Here is a 10449-nt window from a genome sequence, read left to right on the forward strand (position 1 = left end):
GTTTATCCTTTTGTGAAGTCATATGTCAATGTGTGTGATGTGATGGTCTGTATTTTCATAAGAGTGACCATTTTATTGGATTTAGGTGTGAACAAGTTAATTTTTCGTTCGGTAAATGGTTCGATTCTGGACAGATTCAACTGTGCGTCCCATCTGCCGGCGTTAGTTGGTGGACATTGAACACTCCATGGTGTCTTTCGCAAAGAGTGGGCGAGTTATCACCAGGACACTGACCAAATTACAAATTCTTGCCCTAACTACTGCTGGGAGAGGGATGGCAAACCGTCCAGCATGACTCCTGGCCAAGAAACTGCTTTGGCAGCACCAACGCTCTTAAACAGATGATGATACATCGGATCAGAAATGGTTTGATTTGAGTTGGTGAAGATGTCTACCTGACCGGACACTAAGTCAAAGTGGAGATAATTTTGCAAATAATTCAAGACCCAAACTTTTCTAGCCAACAGCAATAACGCGGTTCCCAAAAAACATGACCATTGTACAATCCCAACAAACACGGTGATTACATTATCCAACATTGACCATCATGACATCGGTTGCAGACACCTGCATACTATACATGAAAAAAAAAAAATTCGTGAAACTTTTAACGTCTCCTTCATCCCCACATCAAATAGGCTGCATACATTTCCATTCCATGCTTTCCCCTAATTCCTATTTTCTGCCCTTTCCCCTTCTCTTCTTTTCTTTTCATGATTTTATATTGCTCAGTTGTATTCGCTGCCACCTCTCCCAACCACAACCACCAGCACCTAATTGCGTACTTAATATGTCGATTGCCCCTTGCGGTTCTCCGGTGACTGTAGATCAGTTTTCTGTCGTTTGAATACGTGTTGTGAATTTTTGTCCTTTCACAGACCAGCCTCGTATCAAAAGAGATGAACGAAACCGGGATGGATACAAAGAGGACCGTCACCCTGCCTGTCCCAGAGCTGGGACGAGAGTACTGCTTCAATGCAACCCCTGTTCTGTGGCTTAATCGAGGAAAGTGTTCACATTCAGAGCAAAAATGCCTGAAAACCCACAGTACGTTTACCATGCTCAGTGGCATCTACATGTCATGTATGCAAAAATGGCGGAATCTTTTCAACCCACCCCTTCCTCAAGCCCCCATTGCTCTGCACACATAGCCTATCTCCTTTACCCACCTTCCCTTTTGACACCTGTTCTTTCTTTGACGAAGGTATTGTATTGACCCCTGTGTATTTATTTATTGGTAAATATGTGTGTGGACAACATTGCGCAAAAACTGCTGGACCGATTTGCATGAAATTTTGAGAGATGTGCAGTTACTCAAGGACGCTAGGCGAAGCTTTTGGGAGCGATCGGATCAAAGGTCAAGGTCAAGGTCACAAAAATGTCAAAATCGTTTTTTTGCGATTAAAGTGTCAATTTTGTTCCGATTTACATCAAATTAAGTCCAAAATGTTCAGTATACAAATCCCGATCCACTGATATAGCGTATGGTATCGTGTTTGCAACCCTAGTTAGTCTGTGGAAGTCAAAGGTCAAGGGGGTCACCAAAATGGAGTTTTTGATTGGGAAGCGTTGTGGACAACATTACACAAAAACCACTTCGCAGATTGTCATGAAATTTTATGGATGTGTTTGGCATCACGAGAGGACAAATTGATTAGATTTTGGGAGCGATCGGATCAAAGGTTAAGGTCAAGGTCACAAAAAGGTCAAAATCGTTTTTTAGCGATTAAATTGTCAATTTTGTTTTGATTTACAGCAAATTAACTCCAAAATGTTCAAAATTAAATTCCCCATCCTCTAATATGACACATGGTATAGTACTTTTGTCACTCAAGGCAGCGGTTGGGGGTCAAAGGTCAAGGGGGTCACACAAATTCACATTTATATCGGAAAGCGTTGTGGACAACTTAACGCAAAAAAAAAAAAACGCAGAGAGGCTTTAATTGTTTTGGATTTGTTTGGCATCATGAAAGGACAAATCCATTAGATTTTGGGAGCGATCGGATCAAAGGTCAAGGTCACAAAAAGGTCAACATCGTTTTTTCATGATGAAAACGGTTAATATGTTTCCGATTTACATCAAATTAACTCCAAATTGTTCAGTGTTCAATTCCCCATCTTCTGAAATGACACAAGGTATAGTACTATTGTCACCCGAGGTAGCGGTTGTGGGTCAAAGGTCATGGGGGTCACGAAATGTATATTTGTATTGAGATGCGTTGTGGACAACTTAATACAAAGGTAATTAGTGGCTGCGGCGAAGGTATGCGCTCTACGAGTGCCCGTTCTAGTTGCTTTTGCGAATTATTTTCTTACTTTATTCCACTACATCACATTCCCTCCCCCTCCTTGAAGATGTAAACTCTGTACATTACTCTTTTAAGATGACGTAAGGACTGTGCTTCAATGGATTGCTAAGCTTGATATAAAATGGCTTTTTAGTTGTCATGGTAACTAGTGGATATACCCATCAAGAACAGGTGATGAGGGCAATAGAGCACCAACAGCAATCCAACGATGAATGGTATAAATAGAGACAACATCAATCTTATAATTATTGCATTTGAAGCACCGCCCAATGCCTAACACAACGACATCACCCAGCATGACGGACACTTCGAGAAAAGTCTACTCTTGACTTCAACGAAATTAATGGAAGAGTTGAAAGTAAATTTACATGCTGTGAACTCGAAGTGTTGGTGTGTCTTGCATTAACGCAAGCATGTTGTTTGTTGAACTTTTTGAAAGGCCCTCGAACATTGAACAGATAGCACCGAACCATCTTCTTTCGGGCCATGTCACACCTTGACGTTTTAGCCAGCGTATGGCAAGGTCTCAAAATGTATGTAAAACGCTGGCGTACGCTGAACTATTCATGTTTTGTTTTTTTAAGTTTTGGGCGTATAATAACGTGTTGGATGTAAGCATAACGTATTAGTAACGTACACAGAACGTTTCAATCACATATAGATAACTTATCCCAACGAATGCTGAGCGTGTTGTCGGCGTTCATAACCTATGCCCAACGATAGTCTAACTTATGCATAGCGCGGCAGCATATCGCCGGCGATCACGTGACATAGGCTATTACTAGGCTGCGGCTCGACGATTCAAATCATAACCACACTAGACATCGAAGTGTAAAGCTGCTGTCACACCTTGACGTTTTAGCCAGCGTATGCCAACGTATGAAAAATTTGCCGAACCAAGCTGGCACACGTCGAATACGTTATGGGTAAGTTTTGTATACGTTAAGAGCACGCTGGCATACGTCGCAGTACATTGGCATACATCGCAGTACTCTGGCATACGTCGTAGTACTCTGGCATACGTCGTCATACGCCGAGTACGTCGAGAAATTTTCAGCATGTAGAAAATTTCTCGACGTACTCGGCGTATGACACACATTCCGCATATGCTGGCATGAGTTGTAGGCACATTACACGGTCGTTGACACACGTCGACACACGTTACTTGTACAGTGGGACCCGCTTAATAGAATCACTTTGGGCCGGACAAATTTGATTCTAATAAGCGGGTGATTCTAATATCCGAGTTCACCAGAGTTGTGGAGTATCAAGTGGATCAAATGTCGAGTACACATACGGAGACAAATACTCAGCATTTAGTTTGATTTATATGACACACTTGCTCAAAACAATGTAACTTACTACTGAAAATAAAACAATTACACGTACAGTACATATGTACTTTTCAAAGCAAAACAACATAGGTTTGTCGATGAGCCTACTCTGTAATGAAAAAATTGTCGATTGTTGCCTGCTTTAACGAGTCTGTGGCAATGGCGGTGACCTCCTTGTCAAGTTTGCGCAGGAAGGCCATGTCACTGAACCCATGTGATAGCAAACCAAGCCTGATCGTCTTAGCTGCAGACATCATTTCCTTGATGGTCGGGACAGAGATCTCCTCTTCCTCCTCTTCCTCCACTTTAGTGTCGGCATCATAGTCTGCGTCAGTAGCAATTCCCATTTCGCGTTGGACTGCCGAAACGATGGCTTCGTCTGTGACATCATCGTCTGTGGTTTGGAGAGTGGTGTCCATGTTGACGAAGTCCTGCCATTGGTCGGGATCCATTTGAAGAGGGTTGGCAAACTCGTCGTCGTCATTGCTCTCGACCCTTTCGCCTTCGCTTGCCGCTCCGATGAAAATTCCTCCTTTGCGCCAGCAGTTCACTATGTTGAAGTTGAAGTGATTGGGGATGTGCTGGACAGTTGTCGATGAGAAGCAACGCTTTCTGGTCATGACGCCGAAGCTCGCGATTCCACTCATCGAGCCATTCAGTGAAGAGAAAACCTGTCATCCATGCGGAAGAATTGGCTCTGTAGCGAACTGGAATTGTTTTGAGGCCTTTGAAACACCGTGGATTCTTGCTTTTACCAATACCGAAAGGAGGACGGTTAGCACCAGTCATCGAGCAGCAAAAAAGCACCGTGATTCTTTCCTTTGGCTTTTTCCCACCGCAGTGCTGATCTCCCTTGAAGAGGAACGTTCCGTCTGGTAAGGCCCGAAAATACAACCCGGTTTCGTCAGCATTCCAGATCTCATCAGCCGTGAAGCCTTCTACGAGATCCGGAAACACGTGGTCCAGCCATTGTTGTTTCCCTCCTATGTCAGCCGCCGCTGCCTCTCCGTGAAGATTCTTGTGGACGATTCCATGTCTTTTCTTGAACCGCTTTCTCCCGCATCAGAGGTCCAGAAAGCGGTGCTTCCTTTTCTCTAGAAGTTTGAATCCACTTGACCATTGCTGATTCGACATTGGGTGCGTTGCCGCTTCGCTTGCGTTTCTGAGAAGAAGACGAATCCACTTGACCTTTCAGAATGGCCTCTCGATCTTTCAGAATCTTGCATAGGATCGGCTGGTTAATTTCCAACTTGTCTGCAGCTTCTCGTTGGCTCATTCTGGGCAAAGCGTCATAGTCCCTCAGGATTTGTGCTTTATCAATGTTTGAACGATCCGTCCGCTTTCGTTTTCTGTCCCTCGTGGAAATGACGACACGCCAAGTGCTTAGACTGCAGCTGTCAGCCGTCTGCCTATCTGTACAATGACTACCGAAATCACTGTAGTGGCATAGCGTTATTTTTAGCGTGACGTCAGCCGCCTGGTGGCAAAAGTTGGAACTGTGCGGCCAGTAGGCGCTGAACTGTCGAAGTGGATGGCCAGCAGCTGATTCTATTAAGCGGGTTTTTGATTCTAATAAACGGGAAAAATTGTGTACATTTAGATACAATGGAATCGGTCTCAACGATTTTGATTCTATAATGCGGGTGATTCTATTAACCGTGATTCTATTAAGCGGGTCCCACTGTACGTTACTCATCAGTCGAAACACGTCAAGGTAATGGTTGGCGTCAGTGTTCCAGACTCCCTGTTTTTTTTTTTCTTTCTTCGGTATGACGGTGATGTTGACACTTCGATTTCTCGTGCGGTTATAATATAATATAATTAATAGGCTGCCGCTCAACGATTTAAATCATAACCGCACGAGAAATCGAAGTGTCAACATCACCGTCATACCGAAGAAAAGAAAATATAAAAAACCAGGGAGTCTGGAACACTGATGCTAACCATTACATTGACGTGTTTCGACTTATGAGTAACGTACAATTAACGTGTGTCGACGTGTGTCAACGATCGCGTAACGTGCCCACAACACATTACTCATAGGTTAGAAATAAGTTTCGGGAACGCCAAACATTACCTCGATGTGTTTCGACTGATGAGTAACTTACAAGTAACGTGTTTTGACGTGTGTCAACGATCGCGTAACGTGCCTACAACTTATGGCCAGCATTATGTGGAACGTGTGAGTCACACGCTGGCATACGTCGAAAAATTTCAAGCATGGAAAATTTGTCTAACACCTCGGCGTACTCCGACATATGCCAGCGTACAAAGATGTAGGCCAGCGTACTACGAAAAAAAGCCAGCGTACTAAGACGTATGCCAGCGTGCTCTTAACGTACACAAACTTACCCATAACGTATTCGACATGTGCCAGCGTTTTAGCCAAATTTGCATACGTCATGCATACGCTGGCTAAATGGTCAAGGTGTGACAGGGCCTTTACTCCCGTATGAATGGCAGAAGGTTGGGATTTTGGGGAGGGGGGAATCCTCCTGATGCAGTGTGTCTGTGTCTGTGTTTATGTTTGCAGGCCCATATGCATACCTTACCTGGAAGTGCCTTCTCGCCGTTGTCTTGGCAGGGGTTGTGTTCACCATCTGTGTCACAGGCATTTTGCTCTACCGTTACATCCACCCAAATGACAAAACATTTCCTAAAGGCCTGGTGAGGTGTAGTTTTACAACAAAGTAATATGTGGGTAGTTGTATTTTAAAATGATGTCATCAACAGCTGGAAGGATATCTCGGGATTTGCTAACTCGACTTTGAGCTGTCTAGTCTGTGTACGAATCCCGACCAGACTGTAAACCCGGATCGGAAGATCCTACAGTCCATTTTGAAATGAGAAGGCCATTGTGTACCGGTACCCAAGCAAATTCTAAATTTCTGCCCTTAATCTATACGAGGGGAAATTGCATCAGCAGCATCAGTGCACCATCAGGAATGATGTAAACCATAGCCAAGCAGGTGCTGCACTTGTGTGAATGAATGAAATGATTTTTATTAATTGTGAAATCACACATCTTGGAAGCTCAATTATTTGCTTGGGTGGCAGAATGGCCGAGAGGTATGCACACTCACCTGTAAGCTATCTAACCTGGGTTTGAATCCCGACCCAGTTATGAACTGTCACCCTGGTGTTTCAGCAGGGTGATTCATCAATGTGTGTGTCGTTCCTTGAATGGACGTTAAACTTGGTGTCCCTTCTGCCGGCATTAGTCGGTGGATGTCAAATATTCCGATGGTGTCCTTTGTGAAGAGTGGGCGAGCTATCGCAGGCACCCTGAACAAATTCCAAATTCCTACCCAAATCTACAGAGGGTGCTCTATCGTTGGCACATCTTCCCCCTCAAACAATGATGCTACCCTGCAGCCTTGTGCTGCTTGCAAACTAAGAAGTCTTTGCGAGAACTGTCATGTTTCTCCAAAGCTGACTATCCTCTGAGTCTACACTTACCTATCTGTACACTCGAGGCATTATGTCAGATTTTTGGAAGAAAATAATTCTGGTGTTTTCCTTTAGCCAAATTGCATCTTCGTATGCCACTAAAATGATGCCACCCACCGCAGCCATGTGCTGCATCAAAAAGGAAGAAGCAGGCGGCTCAAGGCAGTTGTTAACATTATAATTATGTTATTAATCAGATTATGATAGTTTATGCTGTTGGTGTTACAGTGTTCTGTATTAGAGTGGTGACCCATCCAGGATTCTAACCCCAGCCAAAAATCTACTTGGGCAGTACTGACAGTTATAGAGCATGGTGCATCAAAATAATAACAATATCGGTGTAATGTTCAACTCAGAGATTGCACATTAAACAGAAGGCCATGATACTTAACGGTACTTTTTTTGCAGCTGGATTTAGACAACCTCCCGAAACGCAACCATGACCTGGCATCAACACAGAGCGAGGACGAGAGTTCAATCAGCACGGTTACGGAAATCTCTTCATGTATCACAAGCTCAATTACAACCACCTCGGAGCTCCTCTGCAGTAGCGTGGGAATTGAAGAAGCCGAAGAAGAGACGGACACCACCTTCGTGGAACCTTACCGGTCAAGGATGTTGATCTCTCAGAGTGGAGATGTTGTATGTAACTGGGACGCACCTTCGGTGAACTGCAATTACAGCATGGCCTGCTCGATCTCCAAAGGCCTTGCGTCGGATTCTGAAAATTCAGACGGTGCATTGCATGCTGTCTCAGAAGCAGAGGCCCTTAAAATGCTCCAGTCACTTGTGATATCAGGAGAACATCTTTGCAACAAAGCAAAGCAAGAAAAATGCTGTGAAAATGACAAAGATTTTCGGAAAGAGTTGTGCAATTCCTACGCCACGGTTACCGTGGTTAACGAAGTTTGAGGAAGCTCTGGGCCTGCATCGAGATTTTAGATCAGAGATCTGTCCACATCAGTCTGATGGAGAATCACAAGCAGGAATAGTTCTGATCTATCTCAGTGCGTGTACACACGATGCTGTACTGTGTACAGTAGTTTACTTGGGGGGGGGCATCTCTATATTATGGGGGCTACTATGAGGGAGCTTAGAGTATGCACATAACCCTGAGTGATTAGTTTGAATTTTGACTCAGGTAAAAACTGTCACCCTGGTGCTTCGCATGCAGGACGAGGCACCAATGTACGGTTGTCCATCGGAAGGACGCTAACCGGGAGGACCCATCTGCCTGTACTGGTCGTTAAAGCCTTTTACCAAGAGTTGGCGAGTTATCGTTGACACCACCTGAACCTGCGTTCTTACTGACCTCTAGGAGCGTAATGGCAAACCACCTAGAATAACCCTAATTGCCAAAAAGACTACTTGGACAGCACCGACACTCTGTTAAAGTATGGAACATTGGTGATTATGGTATCACCAGCAGGGTCCAGCGGGGTCCAGCAGGGTCAAGTATTATGTACACACGGTGCAATGTCTGCAACATACCTTCTGTCCAACACTGTTTAATTTATATGAATCTGTGCTACTTGATATTTTGGGATCCTCCTCTAATCCTCTAATTCTTTATCCCTTCAGCCCACCCCTCCCTTTCAAATTTTTTTGTTGTGTCCCTGCCTCCCACCATCCTTTCTCTTCCTTTCGTCGAATTCGATTTTAGCCCCGCTCCTATTGCATATGTAATAAATAGATAGCTCTTAATGCATTACATTTCTCGGTAGAAATTTGAAGAAGTTCTTGTTTCATTCTTGTTTTATTGAATTTTGAAACTTTTTTTTTATTGTACAGAGTACATATTATATGTAACTGTCTGTAGGTAGTGCGAGTAAGACGTCGATCTTGATGTTTTGTGTCTATGGTGGGATACATATACCAAAAATATGACCTATTTTAAAATGAATCGATCAAAATGAGCTCTATATGCTGGGATTGTTTGTAATATTATTGTCATTTGAAAATCATTGAATCTTCACAATTAGCCATCAGTGCAAGCAAGACATTTCATCACTTCCATCATTCGTTTTTCGCAAAGGTTTGAAGTCCTATTAAGGCCCGAGATGAAGTTCACCGACTTCATTTCATCCGTGACGTGGAAATGATCAGCTTGGAACACAGACATGAATCTCTGTTTTGCTTTCATTCTCTATCCCTGAGGAACAACCTCTGTTCAGGCTCGTGGGTTCAATCTCCACTGTTAGGCCTCGTGTGAACCGTCTTCACCATTAGGCCTCGTGTGTGCCATTTCGACCTTTGGCCTCATGTGAGCCGTCTTGACCTTTCGGCCTCGTGTGAGCCGTCTCGACTTTTAGGCCTCGTGTGAGCCCTCTCAACCTTTAGGCCTCGTGTGAGCCGTCTCGACTTTTAGGCCTCGTGTGAGCCCTCTCGAGCTTTAGGCCTCGTGTGAGCCGTCTCCATTGTTAGGCCTCCTGTGAGCAGCTTATTTTAGGCCTAACTCGTGGGAGCAGCCTGCGTTTGGCCTTGCTCATGCGAGAAGCCTTTGCTCAGCTTGGTATGAACATCCTGACGCTGCTGCTTGTAAAGTCAATATCACCTGCATTCTTGCCCAAGTACCTCCATTGAGGTGCATTTTGATATTGCCACACCACCTGGCTATGAAGTGGCTTTGACCTGGCTGTCCTCCAGTCTACCCTTATTCTAATTCCACATAGTCCTCCATGCTCACATGGGGCGTTCAAAAATGTTTTCACAACGAGGAACAAAGATCCAAGAAAGTCGTCTCTTTTTGTCAACATATTCGCATATATCAATTTTGGAAATATTTTTTTATTCTGAAATTTTTTTTCATGTATTGAAAAGTTTAAAAAATATATTAAACCTTGGCCTTTATTGGATGATGACCATAAATGAGAAGCTCGTTTTCAGAACTTTATGAACTCCCCCTCGAACTATGATCATTGACGCAAGAGTAAGGGAAGAAGGACCCTGCGACGAATCAATGGATGATGGTCGCACTCACAATGACGGATCGATCGACCTTGAATTGTAAAGGGTTTCGTTGGAATTCCCAAATCGCGAACTCGCCTCTTCACATGTATTGTCTTCCTTCGAGCACAAATTGCGATAAACGAGGAAGACAAAATGATTGGCAACACAGTAATTAGAAACGCAGAATGTTTTGAAGCGAATTGCTTTCTCGTAAGTGCAGAGTTACGATATTTGCTTTTCGAGCACTCAGGTGCACAAAGGTGCTTTCAGTAATCGTTGATGGTGCTCCCCCCCTCCTCACCCCCATCCTCAACCCCCCCCACAAGACCGCAGTGCTCTCCATTGCATTGTCATCCCCCCCCCCCTGTGCCTCTTGCTGTTGCAACAGTTGCTCCAATAAAGTGGTG

The 10449-nt window shown here is 44.1% G+C and overlaps 1 protein-coding gene across 3 annotated transcripts in view; it reads left to right on the plus strand.

Moving 5' to 3' along the window:
- LOC147010627 (interleukin-20 receptor subunit alpha-like) overlaps nt 1-10449 on the plus strand; it is a 96832-nt gene extending 86383 nt beyond the window's left edge. For all 3 annotated transcript variants that reach the window (XM_085860524.1, XM_085860523.1, XM_085860522.1), the window contains exons 5-7: nt 879-1047; nt 6177-6310; nt 7502-10449. In XM_085860524.1, the coding sequence (XP_085716650.1) occupies nt 879-1047; nt 6177-6310; nt 7502-8005 (807 nt within the window). In that variant the 3' untranslated portion in view covers nt 8006-10449. The remainder of the gene's footprint in view (nt 1-878; nt 1048-6176; nt 6311-7501) is intronic.

This window comes from Eptatretus burgeri, chromosome 16, assembly GCF_056783735.1.
Source record: "Eptatretus burgeri isolate ZD-2024b chromosome 16, Ebu_testis_v1, whole genome shotgun sequence".
Taxonomy (NCBI): domain Eukaryota; kingdom Metazoa; phylum Chordata; class Myxini; order Myxiniformes; family Myxinidae; genus Eptatretus; species Eptatretus burgeri.